Below are 19,577 nucleotides of genomic sequence, written 5' to 3'. Positions count from 1 at the left end.
AAGGATGAGACTCATTGAAAAGTGATTTGGGAGAGCTCAGAATTTTGTGAACAACCCATCATTCAAAAATCTTTTGGGCAAAATTGTTTGCTTATTTATTGACTAAAAAAGGACCAATCAAGGATGTCATTTGTCAGATTTCTTTTCATCTAAGGGCTGATATGGATTACAGAAGTTCATACCAACCCAAGATTCCATAATTCTATAAATCTAAGGAATGTTTTGCAATTTTTTAGCTGTTTCAACTTGAAAAACTTGTAAGCTGTTGAGGCCTCATTTTTCTTATATAGAAAGTGATGGGTATAATAGGCCAGGATAAATCATTCCATACTGTAATGAAATAAAACAAGTCATTCAATCATTAACAAAAGACATTTTGTTTAATCATAAAAGAAAGGATACTCATCTTGTCTATGGTGACCCTTATTTCCATAGAGAAATAGTTGCAATCAGTAGAGCAGTATGAACTTACTTGTATGGCCTTGGGACATCCATCAAATCTGATAGGCCCCAAATACATAAAGGCTATACTTTTTATGTACTTATGTGATCAAGAAGTCATATAAGGAAGTAATCCTAACCTATATAAGTAAGCATTTGGGGAATGGCACCATATTAGATATTGATCCTATTACAAGTGATGTAATTGCTAAAAATTGCAAGTGATGTAAAAACCTAAAATCCATTTAAATATGAACATTGCATAAATATGTTTATCTTTTAAATATTGATAAGCAGATAAATATGTGCATTGCTATTAAAATGGACAATATATAAGTATTAAGAGTAGGTGGAAGGCTAATACAATCTGAATGGGGTATCTAAATCTAATAGTAAGTCAGTGAAGCAGATATTCTGAAAATGAAATATTTCTTGAGTTTTTTAATTGCAATTAATGAATGTAGCTCAGCCCTAGTAGAAAGATATACAATGCCTCTCCATGTTCTGAGCAAATGAGTATCAATTGCTGTCCTTTGTTGAATGTGATACACTTATTGTGGGTGTGTAAAGATTTCATTTAAAAATATTTATTGCGGTTGCTTTCTTCATTCACCGCCACGATGTTCTCTTGTGTTTCGAGTCTCAGGCCCAACCGCCCCTTCTTCCTTCGTCTTCCCTGCATCCCTGGTGTCTCTGAAGCGGCTTCGGAGACTCGGGGACAGTGGTCTCTCCCCAGCCACGCCAGGACAGAATACAAAATCCAAAGATATTTTGGTACAAGCAGTGTGGTCTACAGAAAGAAAAATAAGTCTTCTGTTCCTGTTGCAAAGTTTTCTGACAATATTCCAAAGAGCCAGAATGAAAAAAAATAAAAATGCAAATAACTTGTTGAATATTATAAAGAGTATGAAAGTTGAATTAGTTACATCAGACATGTTAGAGGACAGAAAAACTCATACAACCAATAAACAAAGGAAGAAGGAGGTTAAAAACTTGGGGAGGACAAGTAGTGTAAGTCAGAAAGCTGTGGAAGATTCTTCACCTGAGAGTCACCAGTCACTGAGTCCTGAATTAGTGGCTGCTGCAACTGCTGTTGCTGATTCTCTTCCTTTTAACAAACAATCAGTCAAATCAGAGTTGCTGAGTCAATTGAGGAAACATGAGACAGACTTCAAAGCACACCAAGGAAAAGAAGCAATTAAAATAAATATCAGTGACATAATTTCAGATATGAAGATTGCCAAATCATCTGCCCCTCGAACTTATTCTAGACCAGACCATCAAATTCAGTTTGATGAAGAACATGGATTTTTGTCTGCGAAAGAATTGGGGGATCTTAATCCTAGGAAGAGGAAAGGATTATTCACAGGGAAGAGACTTAATGTTTTCCCTGTGCATGAAACAACACCTGAAGAGATACCTGAAACAGAAACATCACCGACACTTTGGGATGTGGAATTTGCTAAACAATTAGCCACAGTAAGTCAACAACTTCCCCAGAATGCTTTTCAAGAGATAATCCAGTGGACAAAAGAAGGAAAACTTTGGACATTCCCAATTAACAATGAAGCTGGTATTGATGATGATGGTGGTGCTGATTTTCACGAACATATATTTTTGGACAAATACCTGGAAGGTTTTCCAAAACAAGGACCAATTCGTCATTTCATGGAACTAGTTACTTGTGGACTCTCAAAAAACCCATTTCTAACTGTTAAAGAAAAAGTTGAGCATATAGAATGGTTTCAGAATTATTTCCATGAAAAAAAGAATATTCTTGAAGAAAATAACATTCAATTTGGCTGAAAACATGGACATTTTTATTCTCTTGGAGATGCACACTATCACAGAATAAATAGAAATTTCATTTTTCTCTTTAAAAAAATATTTATTAATATGGACATCAACAACCATCAACCAACTTTTCACACCCCCAAAATAAAAAGTAACCTACATAAAACCATGAAATTTGGTTAAATACAAGTTTTAAGTGTGCATTAAATTAATAAGATAATGACAAAATTGCCTTATTTGTATCTTCTGAATTTTTTTGTTTGTTTTCTATTATGTGCTGATCACTTTTGAATTTTTACATAAATTACTCTAATCCTCACCCATATTCTATAAGGTTGAGTGGATAAGAATATTTGTAACAATTTTGCTTATGAGGAAATAGCCATATGAAATTATTTGTGAAAATTTTAAACCTGGTTAGTGAAGAATTAATTAGAACAAAGGGTTCAATGTTCCTATGATTATTTTTCACTTACAACTGCTAAGCACATTCTAATCAACCAGCAAATCACATTTCCTGAAAAATATATCTTTGAACTTATTTATCTTTTTATTATTATTACCAGTTAGGCATTGGAGCTTAAAATTTCAATAGAAAAACAAATACACACACACACACACACACAAAAAAAAAAAACTGACTTTACTTTCAAAACACTGTTCAATTTTATAGTATCCCTATCAAAAGCATCAGCATTTAAAAAAAATTGGATCATAAAAATGTATACATAAAATTTTCAGATCTAGATCATCCTGAATATTTTACAAACTAATTACTATGTTGAATCACAATGACAAGTTCCTTCAAATATCTTAAATTACATCCAAATTGGGGTAGAAATTGTTTTAAAAGTTTACTCGAATTCAGTGTTTGAAGTAAAGAAAATGTACATGATACTTATTATTATTATTATTATTAAGTGAATGAAATCTTAAAACACTGAAAGTATCATTAGTTCCTCTTATGGAATATGTATTTGAGATACAGTGTAAGAATAATATTACCAGATTTTTTATTCCCTAGGGCATGAACTATATCTTAATATTCTTTGAATCCCCCTTACACACTTTTCAAGGCAATGCACATAGTCATTAGTCTAAATATGGGATTAGAACTCCTAGAGATGGTATCATACTCAGTAGATGTAAAATGAACTTTATCAATGTCATTATACAAATCAATCTAGTTGACAAAAGATAGTTGGTGTGCATGTGTACCTAATCAATCTTTAATCCAAGTCTCAAAATTTTTACTGGTTTTGAAAGATAAATCAAAATACTTCTCAGGAAACCAGCCTTACCCCAGACATTTTAAACTAATTTTGATGGGGCTAGACACTTCAGGACTGTGAAATATTATACTGACATACATTTAACAATGCATTAATCTAGATCAATGAAACCCTGGTCACTGGTGAATACCATCACTTCTAAAAAATGAGTAGGTGAGATAAGGGCAACACAAGTTAAGTTAAATTATTTTGGTATCATTCTAACTCTTCATTACCCTCAACTAGAACTATAATCAAGGTGAGAATTTTGGTTTTTTGTAAGGTTTTCTTGGGTAGTGACTTAGAGACTATTGTTCATGTGCTTTACAGTATTCTGATTTCCTCTACTTCTATGTCACTTAGGAGGTAAGGCAAACTCCATTAAATCACAAGACTTAGATACATAGGCTAGTAGATATCAGGGGTGATATGTATTGGATGGGCCTCCTCCTTGATCTGATATGGTTGTTCCAAATTAAATTCTTTCCCAAAATTGTTGGTGCCACAAACTTCCACCAATTAAATTGACTTTAACACATATATAAACATAATGATGACTATGGCTTCTTCCTTATAAGGGGAATAGGGTCAGTTATATAGTTTAACAAGAATGAATCATCATAGTATTTTTGTAATAAATTTTTGTTGATTAAATGAAGAAATGCCTTGCTGACTAGTTTTCATCTATGTATTTTAACTAAAAATAAAGAAAGTTAAAGTTCAGTCAATTTTTGTCTCAAAATCTTATTTTAAATCTGCAAATATTTTGTTAAACAGAAAAAGAAAAAAAGCTAACTAAAAATCCCTAGAATCAAAAAGTTGGTGGCAAATGATGTTTTTCTTCACTAAAGAACCTTTCCTATATGTATCTTTTTGAGATAAAGACAAGAATAAGACAGGTACTGGAATATTTTGTGCAAACATAAACAGAAGCACTGAGAAAGAAGATAATTGTTGCTTATTAAGGTGCTTAGAATAGAGTTGAACAAAGTAAACCACAACCTGCTTCTGAATAGACTGGAGGATTTGCTACCTGTTTATTGCTTCCTCTGAGAGTTTCAAGGTTATTTTTTGAATATAAAATTAATCAAAGCCTAGAAAACCATCGTAGCTCAGTGGATCTGAAAACACTCAGCACATTTCATTTACTGACTCATGAGAAAGTTTGAAATAGCTGAGAATATTTTCTTTTGGATAGCTGATTCTTTTCAGTTCCAATCTGAACTTACCTTGCCAAAGATAGACAGTATGGAGAAAAACTTTAATATTCACATTTGGGAATAAATCTGACTACTCATCTTCCCCAAATACCTATGTACACTCCTCCTTAAGAAAAGAGTTAATCTTTCCATAAATAGCTCAATTAAATTTATAACCTTCTGTATGAACTTTAGAGATAATCACAGAATATGCTAGAATAAATGGCTATGCCATAAAGATTGACTTTGAGAAGCTGGGCCCAATTTTTAGACGCTATTATTCAGGTTCCCCATATCCATCCCCAATATATTGCTTATTGTTAAAGGGAATGGTGGGTAATTTTCATTTTGTTTAGCCACTGATTTATTTTAATCGTGTTATTAATCCCATTTTCTTCCACCATCATTTTCATATACTTCTCAATGAGCACTCAGAGTTTAAAATGAAATGAGTTAAAGAAATACATTTAAGATGATTATGAAGTAGGACAATATACACGATATCGTATACCTGCAATGCCTTAACCCTTTCTACTTAAACAACAAAAGTTCAATTAATTAACTGTTCTAAGGGGCATTATGACATATTAAAACTTGTCAAATGTAACCTTCCTTTTAGAGCTTTTTTTTGTTAAATCTTCATTATCATGTATATTGTTCTTCTGGTTTAACTTATTTCTCTGCACCATTTTCTACAACTCTCCCCATATTTTTTTTTTCTGAATTGTTTGTTATGTGTTATTTCTTACAGTACTTTTATTACATTCATATACCACAACTTATTTATGTGTTCACTATTTAGTGGACACTTCCTTGATTCCAATGTTTTACTTTTTTGTTTTGCTACCATGTATATCATTGTTATGATTATCTTGATACAAGGGATTTTTTTTCGTTGTTTGTTTTTGACATCGTTGAAGTATGTGCCATAGAGAGATCTTTGTGTCACTTCAGAGGAACACTAATGATTTTTCGCATATAATTTCAAAGTATTTTCTGGAATTGTTCATGTAATACACAGTTCAAATAATAATATAACAGAGTATCTAACTTTTCACAATTTTACCAACATGGTCTATTTCTATTGATCATCTCTATCAATTAACTGAGTCTGAGATAAAAACCTCAGAATTATTTAAAATATTTTTTCCTAATGGTGATGTGAAAAATACTATGCATCTTATGTAGAAAAACACCTGAGACCTAAGAATAGATAGTTTCATTCACCAATATTCAATTGTACAGGTATGTATTTCCATAAAACTGTGTCTCACTTTGAAGAAGGCACCATTTAAGTATACTTTCTCATTATCTTTGTTCCCATCAACCCCAGCTCTTCATATCTTTTTTTTTGAGTATATTTCCATTCTCTATACATATCTTAAATGTATCTAACTAGTTGTGTGCTTTTCTCTCATTGGAAAATGTTTTATTTTATTTGTTTTTTATAATATGGATGTTTTCCCTTTATATCAGCAATATTTAGCATGAAGTTTGACACATATTAAGAATTTAATAAATTGTTATGATCTGAATGATTTAGTAGTTTGGGAAAGGGAAAATAATGGGTCTTAGTGTTCTTGGGGAAGGCATAATGGATAAGGTAGAATTTCAGTATTTCAGTTTATCTTTAAAATATGGGTATAATGAAGAGGAAAAAGAGGAGGAAAGCCACGTCAGGTTAGGAAATAACATGGGTTAACCCTTGGAGCTTACCCTCACCTTTTAGTTTAATATCCAAGATTTTTTTAAAAGACTTACTCAAGTCCCACCTACTCCAAGGTGGTTTCTCAATCCTTAAAAGTTGATACAGTCCCCTCTTAGAATGTCTTCTATTTACTCTATAGATATCTTTGCTCTATTTTTGTGCATGCTCTCTCTTGCATAAGGATGAGAACTTTTTGAAGACAAGAACTATCTTTCCTTTTTTTTTTTTTTTTTTTTTTTTTGTATCCACAGTGCTAGCATGGTACCTGGTAGAGAAAGCACTTGATGGCTTATTAACTAGGCTTTAGGAATGAGGAGGAATGAATAGAATTTTTTTGTTTTATTTTTATCTGGTTATACATGTACATTTTAATACACATTTATGAATCATCTAAGGAGAAAAAAATCAGAACAGAAGAGAGGGGGAAAAACTAAGAAGAAGTGAACATAATATTTGTTCATTTACATTCAATCTCCATAGTTCTCTCTTTGGATACAGATGGTATTTTCTTTCCAAAGTTGATTGGGATTACCTAGGATTACTGAACCACTGAAATGAAACAAGTCTTTCATAGTTAATCATCGCACAATCATGCTGTGACTGTACAATGTATTCCTGGTTCTGTTTGTTTTGCTTAGCATCAGTTTATCTAAATTTTTCCAGGCTTTTCTAAAATCAGCTTGTTCTTCATTTTAATAGAATAATAATATTGCATTATTTTCATATCCCATTAATTATTCAACCATTCCCCAATTGATGAGCATCTTCTTATTTTCCAATTCTTTGCTACCACAAAAAATGCCTCCATAAACATTTTTGCACACATGGATCCTTTTTCCTCCTTTAAGATTTCCTTGGGATATAGACCCAGAACTGGCACTGTTGTATTAAAGGGTAAGCACATTTTATAGATCTTTGGGCATAGTTCCAAATTGCTCTCAACAATGGTTGGATCATTTTACAACTCCACAAACAATGCATCAGTGTCCCATTTTTCCCACATCTCCTCCAACATTTATCAATGTCTTTTCTTTTCATTTTGGCCAATCTGAAAAGTGTGAAGTGATACCTCAGAGTTGTTTTAATTTCCATTCCTCAAATCAATATTGATTTGGAGCATTTTTTTCATATGATGATTTTAATTTAATCATCTGAAAATTGTCTGTTCATAACCTTTGACCAAAAGGCCTTTGACTATTCTAATTCCTTTAATTTATTTTTATTTTCTTATTGCTAAAACCAACATTTATAGTACAATATTAAATAATAGTGATGATAATGCACATACTTGTTTCACCCCTGATCTTACTGTGAATATGTCCAACTTCTCTTCATTACAGTAATGCTTACTGATGGTTTTAAATAGATGCTACTTATCATTTTGAATAAATCTCTTTTTATTCCTATGCTCTTTTGTGTTTTTAACAGGAATAGGTGCTGTACTTTGTCAAAAGCGTTTTCTCCATCTATTGAAGTTATTGTATGATTTCTGTTATTAATATGGTCAATTATGGCAATAGTTTTCCAGATATCAAGCCAGCCCTGCATTCCTGGTATAAATCCCAATTGGTCATAATGTATTATACTAGTGATTAGTTGTTGTGATATCTTTACTAATTTTTGAAATTTTTGCATTAGTGTTCCTTGAGGAGATTAATCTAGAATTTTCTTTCTCTGTTTTTATTCTTCCTGCTTTGAGTATCATACCATCTTTGTATCATAAAAGAAATTTGGCAGGACTCCTTCTTTACTTATTTTTCCAAATAGTTTACAAATTACTGGAATTATTTTTTCTTTAAATATTTGATAGAATTCACATGTAAATCCATCTGGCCCTGGAGATTTTTTCTTAAAGTGTTCATTGATGGCTTATTCAATTTCTTTTTATAAAATGGAATTATTGAAGAAATTTATTTTCTTTTCTGTTAATCTGAGCAATTTAGATTTTTTTGTAAATGTTCATCCACTTCAATTAGATTGACAGATTTGCTGGCATGCAATTGAGCAAAATGGTTCCTAATTATTGCTTTAATTTCTTTTGCATTGGTGAAGGGATAGAATTTTTTTAAAATAGTGCAATTATTATTACTTTTTTGTAGTAGTTGTTATTAAATCAAGCACAAAAAGAGTATTATAATAACCATACTTATATCTTGCTAGCATCTGTCTTGACTAGTATATTGTTATGGGATTATTATAGTTGAAGCTCTAATTTCTCTTCTTCCATTATACCACTGCCCAATTAATTTTCCAAAAATGCCACCCATATACACTAACCCCTAAATGCCCATCTCACAGATCTTCTGTTCCCATATTGCCTATAAGATAAAGTATGAATTCCTTAGCCTGCCACTCAAGTTCTTCATAATATATTTCTTCATACCTCACCAATCATAATTTCTATTTCTCTTTCTCAGGCTAAGTTTTCTTATCTGTTAAACACTGTAATGTGATGATATCAAAAATCATTTCCAACTCTAAAATTTCATAACTTGATTCCCTATATAAATTTTCTACCTGTATTATCTTTGTTTTTATTGTTTTTCTGGATCTGAATACACCATGTATAATCTCTACTTCCATATATTTGTGCTATTATGACTATGTCTGGAATGACTTCCCTTCTTCCCTTTACATTATTAAATCCTCACCCCTCCTTTAAGAACCATCTCAAATGTACTTGTAAAACAAATCCTTTCAAATCAATTTACCTTTAGTATCACTCTTTCCTCTGAAATATCATATCACTCCTATTTTACTTAGTAATATGTTTGTTAAAAACATATTTGATCTACCATTCTAAATAATTAATCTATGTGAACTTACATGTGATTTTTAAAATCAGTTTTATATATATATATATAATCTGTCATTCCAAATAGATTACAAATCTCTCCAGGTCAATAATTCTTTTGTAACATATTCTGCCTTGAATTCTATTCCCTGGAAGGCTAGCATGGTTTAGACGGGTATCTCCAGTATTTTTAAGGGCATTGTGGAGTAAAGAATTGTCTGAGTTCTCTTCAAATGACTCCAAACCTCACTAATATTGTTGTTGCAATAACAGAGGTTTCTCCTGCAAACCAGTTCCATAGATTGTCACATTAGCTTGAAAAAAAAATTTATCTCAACATGTTCAATTACAAATATATAAACTTAATTTCCCTAATATCTGGGAGGTATAATCCTCATTTCTTCCCCTCACTCAGTCTCTGGGTAGGGGAAAGTGATTAGATTCATAGCTTCCTTTAATTCCTATAGAGAATATTCTTAGTTATAAGTGTAAAACCCACTTATAGAACTAGTCCAAAGTAATTTGTCTTTACAGGGCTTCCATGCTAGGATTCTTGGGTGAACTGTCAAATTTATAAGCCTGGTTCCAAGGTCACCTAGCTCAAACACCTAAAAAAAATGAAAAATGAAAAATAAAAGAAACTAACACCTTCAGAATAATTTCTCCTAGTTGGTGGATAAGAGGAAGAGTAGAAAAAGGAAGTTCTTCTCTTCCCCTCTCACCAGTTAAGTTCATGGCACCTGTATTGTGGGTTAACAGGAATCTTCATCACCTGTACAGACCAAGAAGGAAAACAGAGAAGAGAATGACTTTCTCAATTTTGCCAATTTAAAGACTAAAAGAAGGCTATACCCTTACCTTCATGTGGTAGGGGACTTAGAAACTCGTATGTTAGGCATTCTGAATAGGTCCCAAAGGCCTATTATAGTATTGTCTTTTTAGGAGAATTAGGTATGCATAAGTGAGCCTTGGGTATTCTGCCTAATACCTATTCATTCATCCAAATCATAGCACATTGTCCACTATGTAGTAGGTTTCTAGTAAATGTTTTAAACAGATGATAATGATGATGGTGATAATAATAACCAACTCAGAAATTTAGAGTTCTCACACTGCACAGTGCCAGCTTGTTCTTGAGAATCCATTATAGATTTACCTAGAAAGAGAGGGATATAGATTATAAATATGCTTGTGTTATATACCATAAATACAAATTGTCATATCTTAAAGTCAAAATTTCTAGTACAAGTCCTTGTTTAATAAACCAAGACTTTCCTCATTCTTGAATGTAGATGATCAATTCCTTAACAGTAATACATAGTACAATGCTTGCTAAGGGCCACTTGAATATACTTTGCTGGGCTTCACAACACCTTTGAAAATAGGTACCAAAAACTTCCCAATGTGAAAACAATTTCTTTCAAATTGAAATCTACTCACTAATACTGTCTTCCCTTATTTGAAATAGTGAAGGAAGGCTGCCATCCAAAATGAAAGCTCATTAAACAGAAATTTAGTACCCTGTTTCTTTAATTATAATTCAGCCTCTTTCAAACCAAGGAAGAGCTGAGTTCTAGGTATTCTTCCCCTTAGGAAATAGAAAATTTCTAATTTTTCCCCTAGCATTTTAGCCCTGGAGCTTCTGAGGATTGCTTTGAATTTACCCTAAGCACAGAGCACGTAGAGTCAGATGATTTACAATATAAATGTTCTTTTGAACACTACCAGGAAATGAAATTTCCAAGAATGTATGTGCTTTGATTATTGAAACGAAGAATTCTGAGACTCCACTAGCTTTCTTAGCATAGCTTCCTAGCTGCTAATTTGAAAGAGACAGACAGACAGAGAATGAGAAAGAAAGAAAAAAAGAAAAAGAGAGAGGTAGGAGAAAAGGAAGGAAGGGAGGGAGGGAGAAAAGGAGGAACGGAGGGAGGGAGAAAAGGAGGAAGGGAGAGGGAAATATTAGTCATATGAAAATACCAAGTGTTTAATTATGAAAATGATTAAATGTGTTTTGTGTCAGTGGGCTTAAAAATATAAAGTGTCTAATGCAAGTTAACTATTATAACATTACTAGCTTTCTTTAAATATTTTTGTAGAAAACCCACTAATAATTGTCATTAAATTTTGAACTACTTTTTTTAAAAAAGCTTTTTTTTATTCAAAAGAGATGAAGAGATGATCAAATTTGAGTTCAGCACATTGGTTATTCTAATTTCTGAGGAGTATAAATGTTATCTTTGTGTATATTTACGCATGACCTCCATGTAGCAATGTTAATGTACACTAACAGGAATACTTTATTCCAAATGGAATAATAATTTATCACTAAACCACAGAGGAATTGCAAAGTATTCCTAGCTATGGCAATCCTTTTTTTGGGTTTATTAGATTTATGGCCAATAACTTTCCTCAGAGTCAATTCACTGTACATGAAATGATAAAATTGCAACATTTACCATTATGGAGTTGAAAACAGGGCAAGTTAGGGAGGGGAAAGGAGGACAAATGGAAGCAGTAGAAAGAATATATATGGAGGCTGATGGACTACATGAATTCAAGGTGCTTTCTGGTATAGAAAAGGCCGCATCTCCCAGCAGGAAACTGACAGTAATCAGTTGAATCAATGAAGTGAAAAACAAATAAGGTAAAAGTCACTCAGTGGCTCTCCAACCAAGCAGCTGAAGACCATTCAGAAGAAAGTAAAAATTAATGAGCCCCAAGACCTTGACCTTTGTGAGGTTCTTCCTCTTCAAACTCACCATCCTGAAAACTCTGTCAGAAATAATCCTTCACAGATGTTCCTACATGTATGACAAAATGCAAAGGAATTCATTTTCCTATGAAATGCCTTTAGGGCACAGGACAACTTGACTGGATTGCAGTGGGGCAAAAAGAGCAAAAAGGTCTCTGGGACATTGGGAGAAATGATGGACTAGATACAGAATAGCTTCCTCTGGGAGTATTTTGTAGGGTAAATGAGGAGCAAAGGTTTTCAGAAGAAAATGGAATGTATGGCAAATGTCAGCAGATATAAAGCAGCTACTGTAAAATGCTTTTGAATTTTTAAGTAATTCTTTAATTTTCAATGAATGCATTATTAAATGAGAAAATTTGTATGTAGTCAGCTAGTTGGCACAGTATAGTATCAGGCCTGATGGCAAAAAGACAAACATCATTTGATGATGATGAATTCAAATTTCACCTTAGACAGGTGATAACTGTGATGCTGGGCAATTTACTTAATTCTGTTTGCCTTAGTTCTTCAACTGTAAATGACCTGGCAAAGGAAATGACAGACAGTTCACTTTAGCACCTTTGCCTTAAATGGGCAGAGTTGAACATGATCGAAATGAGTAAACACCAACATTATGAATTTAACATTAAATTTTAAAATAATTAATTTTTGTTGATGTTGTTTAGATTTTCATTTGTTTTGATTTTTTGATTTTTGCCTTCTATTTCACTAGAAGGACAGCACCCATTTTACTATTCACAGTCCAGACCAACTGGGATGAACTTACAAACTTTGCTACTCTCCATTTCCTTGAATTTTCATTCCTTTGCAAGTCTGATGATTGTGGCTTACAGGGTCAGCATATTGATACATGAATAAGTGTGGGTACCTGATCAGTTGTAACCCTACTGCAGTTTAGAAACCCTGAATTTAAGGAATCAGCAGCCTCAGCCTCCTCTGTAGTAGGTAGGAATTATAGATGTGTACGCCTGGCTATAAAATGATTAAAATATAAGAAATAATAAAGAGATGGATGGGGAGAAAAAGAGAGAGACAGAGACAGAGACAAAATATCTAGAGATATCTATAGATATTTTCTCTCTCTTTCTCTCTCACTCTCTTCCTCCCCTAGATAAACCTTGCTTGCCTTATCTTTTTTGACACTCAAGAACAGGCCATATTGAAACTCTCTTGGGAACCATGTTAATGGGGAAATGAAACTTTTAGAAAATCTACAAGCTCTACAGAGGAAGAGAAAGAGATGTCAAACTATTAAGCCACTTAGAGAAGAAGATCCTGCAGAGTATGATCATGATTCACAAGGTGTTCTCTAGGACCCAAAACAAATCTTCCCAAATTTGTCTTGCAATTTTTTAAACTTATGCGGCAATACTAGCAGTGTATTCATTAGAATTTGATTAAAGTTATAAAAAGCTGAATCTTTAAAATATACAAATAGGAAGATTTTGGAAGTACTATGGAAGAATGTTATATGAAATGCTTTTAGTTGAAGCTTGAGATAAGTTGTGAAAGGAGTTTTTATTTTAACTGTATTGAATCTGGAAAAAGAAACTCTAAGAGATAAGAGAAAGTAAAAAAAAAAAAAAAGGTAGGAGTATTCCAAATAAAAAAATAAAAACTTCTTGGATTTCAATATTCTATCTATGAATTACCCTTCACTCACTCAAGACAGAGAGAGGGAAAAAAATGTTTTTTTTGTTTTGTTTTGTTTTTCCTCTTCCTTGAGTTATATATGGGATTTAGAATTAGGGTTGTCATAATAGCTTTGCTAGAATCAATCTTTTTAAAGTTAACCTGGGACCTTTACCCCTCACACATACACCCTATAATAAAAGGTAAATTGTAGCAGATTCCAAACAAATTACAATTAAATTCATAAATATAATCTTCCACAATCAGATGCCCAACAATTATGGAACACATTGAATGCAACAAGAATATACTTGCACATTGTTATTTTGGAATGTGCACAGGGTAATAGAAAGATCTCTACATTTCCTAAAGTCTGAAGGAGGTGATGTTATGGTCTGATGTCATTTTTAGCTCATTGTTTTTTAATTCATTGTAAAATTGTTAAGGCCATTCTTATATTTCATAAGAGTCATTAATCTTTAACCATCCTCCTTATTTTTAGCAATCTATGGTAATGGAAATTTGGATGAGGAAAAATATTTAGAGACTTAATACCCTATGTGCTAATCTTACAATCAGATAAGCTATAAGCAGATAAATGATAACTGTTTATATCTTTCTGCATCTTCCTTAGATAGGCTATGTCATGGATGAATTTTCTGGGCAATTAGTGAACTTTCCTACATATATCTCTGAACTTAAGGGAAAGAGATTTTAAGTGAAAAACTCTCAAATATAGTTAATTAAAATTTCTCTGATACCACAAGAGATAATTGATGTTTTTTTTTGTTTTCAAATACATTAAATAGTATTTGTGATGATCTATTAGTACATGACATTTATTTTGAACTCATACTAATGTTATCCCTTACATTTACCCATGACTTTGGCACTAAATATAATTATATTTAGTCCTTTTTAAAAAAATAAAGTGATAAATGGATTTGAGAAATATGCCCCTGGAGGCTAGTAGCTGTAGCTTAAAAGACAATATAAAGTGTGAATTCTATTTATGTTTTCTATAGGCCACAATTCTAAATGGAAATGTATTCTGCTTTTAAGGAAACTTACAGGTTCGATATCAGCTGAGTAAGGAGAGAGTCCATGTGTATACCATTGATGTGGAAAATTTTGCCAACAGACAAATACACCATGTAAAGATTAACAGAGATGGAAAACAACTCACTATTCAGGTATTATATCTATCTTTCACATAGTTGCAAATGCATTTCATATCTCAAAGTTATTTACCAATTAATGGTAGTGAGGTGACTGGGAGGGTGAAGTGAAGAAGTCATTCAATATGATACTAATTCCTTTCTAACTTCTGAATTTGCATATTTCCTGTTCTTGTTTTAATGAGGGGTCAAGGAATAAATCACACTTTCATTGAATGAAAATATGAAAAGAGTGAATGAATGAATGAAAAAGCATGACAAAATCAGCAGAAAGGAAAAAAAGAAAAGAATAAGAAAAATAGAATCAGAGAGAATAGGATTTTGTTCTTTTTGCTACTTCTATGAAGCTCAGTTCCTGATAATAAAAATGCATTTCAATACTCAAACAAGTTCCTAGACATCACCTTATTTGATCCTTATAGAAACTTTAAAAGGATAATATCATATTTATATCATTGTATAGATAAGTAAATGAAGCGCACTGAGTTAGGTGGCTTATTGGAGGTCATGCATTAAGATGGAGAAAACTTAATTAATCTTACAATAATGATAACTAGTTTAGTATTCTTTTCAATATATAAAGCAACATACAAAACACTAAGTAATTTTATTTTGAGAATTAGATTCTACATTCTCAATATATTTATTGGGTACCTACTTACCAAATAAACAGATAAAGTGGGGACATTTAAAAAGCAGAATCAAAGAATTTTTGAGCTAAAAAAACCTAAAAAAAAACATAGTATTTGGTCTAGCTTTCTCATTTTCATGATGCAAAACTAATTCCAAACATCCTTTGACTTTGGATATACAATAAGGAAATAAAAGTGTTATTTTAAGACTCAGTTCTTTCAAAATCTAATCCAGTATGCTTTTTACTACTTCAGGTAGCATCAAATGCATCAGCAGTCCCCCAAAATTACTAACAACACACACACACACACACACACACACATACACACACACACATATATATGTATATAGGGGAAAAGGGTGTACATATGTGTGTTGCATATCTGAGTTATAGAATATAAAAATATTAAATCATTTAGGGAAGAGAACAGATGAATGAGATGCAATGAAAAAGAAAATCTCTAAACTACTACGAAGTAGGAAAAGGTTCAAGTAGTAGGAAAGAGTCAAAGACTATGGCTCCTAGAAAGGCAGAAGAATATAATTTGGGTAAGTCACCTAATTATTCTAGGTCTTAGATTCCAAATCTATAATAATGGAATCTGACCTTTCGCACAGTACTATGATGAGGATCAAATAAATTAATTCAGATAAAGTATCTTGTAAACATAAAGTGAAATTTAAAAAAAAAACCTGCTATATTTGGTGAAGTAAAAGGTCATTGAACTAGGACTTCAGATATTTTGGTTTTGTTCAGACTCTGCCACTAATGAGTTGTTTGATCTCAGTGAAATCCTTAACCTCTCTCTGCTTCTACAGTTTCATCAGAAAGTAAAGTTTGATGATCTCCAAGTTACTGACAATTCTTAATAATAAAAGAATTGAAAATTTCATTGAGGAAACAATTTAAGGCAACATAAATTATTTTACAAGTTAGGTAATGGTTATATAGTCTAAAGATTATCAATATTTATATGGTGCTTTAGAATTTATCAGTAACTTTTCATAACAATTCTGTGAGCTTATTTGTTCTGGTATTCCTCACTTGAGCGATAGGACAGAGTGTCAGAGATTTAAAATGACTTTTCTATAGTTAATAGCTATATGATTAACATATATCAGTCAGTAATACAAATAAGAATGTCTCTCCATGAAGTCATTATTCACAGTTTGTCAGAATGAAAAAAAAAAAAAAAAAAGCCAACCAACAAACAAAAACAGGCTTACAATCAGGAGATCTTCTGAATCCTAATCATTTTTTTTGCCAATTTTTAGATATATGGGATTTAATGGATCAGGGGAAGAAACTAATTTATAAGGACTTATTTTTTTAATCCATGAAATGAAGCAGTTAGGCTAAAATTGTCATCACTCTCATATAACAGAAAGGATCCTGGATTTGGAGTTAAACTTCAGTTTGTTACCTTGAGTTTCTGTTCCCCACTTTACTCATCTGAAAAGTAAACTGGCTAGACCACAGTAAATTGGTCTTTAAGATTCCCTCTAATATGCAAGCTATAATTTTGTGAATCTATGATTAGATGATCTCTAGAATCATTGGATTTAGAATTAGAAGAAATTCAATGGATCAAGTCCAACTATCCTATTTATAAATGAGGAAACTGAGGCCCACAGCTCTAAAGCAACTTATAGGAGGCTGAATAGGTCATGAATAGCAAAACTAGAATTCAAATACATCTTTCTTAACTTTTCCTTAGGTCTATAGTTTACATTTATTAATACAAGTGTTTTTCACTCACCTTTGACTTTATTTGTATGTCCATATTTGAAGTTCAGTTCAACAGACATTTAAGTAACTATGTGTGGTTGGAAACTATTAATGGAGTAGAGGGTTAAGATAAATTGACCAAAGCATTCTAGCTGTGCTGGAAGGTTTCTATAAGGAAATAACATACATTAAAGCAAGAAAAGTAATTGAAAACTGATTATGGAGAACTTTGCATACAAGGCTAAGAGGGGTTTGCATTTTTATCATATAGTCAAGGAAGCCATTGAAGACTTTTACATGGAAGCCTAGTATAATTTTACAGAAAAAATCTCTAAGCCATCTATATTCATTTCCGTGTTAGATGTGACATCTTCAATCAATCAATTCACAGACAAGTATTTATTAAATACTGCTGTGAGTCCAGACCTATGCTTGATGTCCTGGTTAAAAAAAATAATAGTTCTCATGTATACGTATTTATGGCAAACTTTGTTTTACAAAGCAGTTTCATCACAACCCTGAGGATAGGTAGTGTAACTATAAGTCTCTCCATTTTCAGGTGAAGCTAGTAAGAATGTAGAATTGTAAGTTAACTGACTTGCCCTAGGCACTCAAATATTAAGTGACTGAGTTGGCCAACAGCTTTTAGCTACAAATTTTATTATTTCAACACAACTACAAGTCATTTGTGGATTCTACCTTTGAAAAGATTGTATTCGAAGTATTGCTGGGAAAACAAGAAAGAGAAAAATTGAAGGATAATAATTATTAATATGATCATTAAAAGCTCTAAGACTAATGAGATCAAAGTGATGCTGAGCTCTCAGTGAGAATTTCTTGGAGAAACAATTAAAAATAAGCCGTTATTTGTGGTGGGACAAGCTTTTCTTTAGAAATCAGATGTGGAATGTAGGTTATATTCATCCACTGAACTAGCTATGTAACCTAGTCACATGTATGTCAGTCTTTTCTACTTCATTTGTATAATGAGAAATTGGGACTAATATTCTCTATTAACATAGAATTAACAGAGCTAAGATTTTAAAAAGGAACATTTGACTAAGACAAGACAAGGAGGGAAATTGGCTCAAAAGGAGCAACAGGCATATATGTATGGATATGAGACTGATTTTATAAAGGGAAATAAAATTGGCCTAACTAAAGCATTTTGAAAGGTCTGCTCTAAAAATACAGTATTTCCATAGCTTTTATATGTACCTAAGATACCAATAAAGACTATTACAAAGAGCACTATACTTGGAAACAGTTTGTCCTTTACTAGTTGTATGATCTTGAGTAAGCCACTTAACTTTTAATGTTTTACTTTTTTTCATCTATAAAATAGGTGATATGACACCTATACAGCTTTCTTCTATGACTATTATAAGACTATGAGCTAAAGTATTTGAAATGCTTGTCAAGCAGAATATAAAATAAGTTATTTTATCAATGGTCAGTCTTTGAATCCTATAGAGAGGTATACTGCAGCCAGATTAAACTACTGTGTAAAATTCATTTATTAGATTTTCAATGCAAGAATTTATACCTTGGAAATCAGCAAAGCTTATAAATCAGGACTTAATATAAAGTGCTTTTGATTGTCCAGACATGAGTAAGGGATCAAGAAAACTTTAATAATGAAGACTAAAGTTAAAAAATACACCTTCTGTATGTGTGTGTTGTTATAGGTGTATGTGTATATAAATATAAAAGTCTGCTGTTAAGCATACCTGCACATCCCTGGCCCTTTCACTGCTACATACTGACTGGACTTATGTGCCAGTGCATCAGTCAGTTCTCTAAATTCAAGATGCAGAACAGTTACTGATTGCTCCTGGAAAATGGAGATCATCCAATATTATTCCCCACATTTTATATTTCAGGAAACTAAATCTCAAAGGGGTTAAATAATGAGGTCAAAGTCACTCAGGTAATAAATATAAAAGACACTTTTTGAACCTATACTCTTTGATCTCCTTGTGGCAGTTCAAACAACAGCAGCAGCAACAACAACAACAATTTAGATTTGTTTTTCTAGTCTATAAAGCAAAAACAAAATGCTTTTATCTTTGAAACTGTCTAACAGCATGTTAGCAAGACTATATATGGCAAAAAGGGCTCATGGGTCTGAATGCCATTGGAGTAAATCACGGTCTTTTTGAAAAGACATAAAGGAAGCCTCCTGTAATCCCATAACTGGAGGTCACTCTGCTGTGCTGTGTATTAATTACAGAGAGATCTGGGATATTAGGACAGAGAATTAGGAAGTGAGAAATGAGAGGCAAGCTATAATGCTAATCCTTCTCAGCACCTTCCTGGGATGACTTTGTTTATTTGGGGATTCGTAGCACTAAATGTGGTGGTTTTCCTAGGGAAAAGGTCTGCCTAAAAATACCCTTGTTCTTAAAGAAAGGAAAGAGGCATTTCATCTGTATTGAGG

At 32.3% G+C, this 19,577-nt stretch overlaps 1 protein-coding gene and 1 pseudogene across 1 annotated transcript in view; both read left to right on the top strand.

The window, feature by feature from the left end:
- The window catches only part of CNTNAP5 (contactin associated protein family member 5), an 876,250-nt gene that overhangs the window by 788,408 nt on the left and 68,265 nt on the right, over window positions 1–19,577 (top strand). The window contains exon 20 of the mRNA XM_031959885.1: window positions 14,660–14,790. Coding sequence (XP_031815745.1) covers window positions 14,660–14,790 — 131 coding nt within the window. The remainder of the gene's footprint in view (window positions 1–14,659; window positions 14,791–19,577) is intronic.
- LOC100923167 lies at window positions 708–3,117 on the top strand (annotated as a pseudogene).

This window comes from Sarcophilus harrisii, chromosome 3 (assembly GCF_902635505.1).
Source record: "Sarcophilus harrisii chromosome 3, mSarHar1.11, whole genome shotgun sequence".
Classification (NCBI taxonomy): Eukaryota; Metazoa; Chordata; class Mammalia; order Dasyuromorphia; family Dasyuridae; genus Sarcophilus; species Sarcophilus harrisii.
Note: the sequence above shows the minus strand (reverse complement) of the source record. Positions and strands in the feature narration are given on the sequence as shown.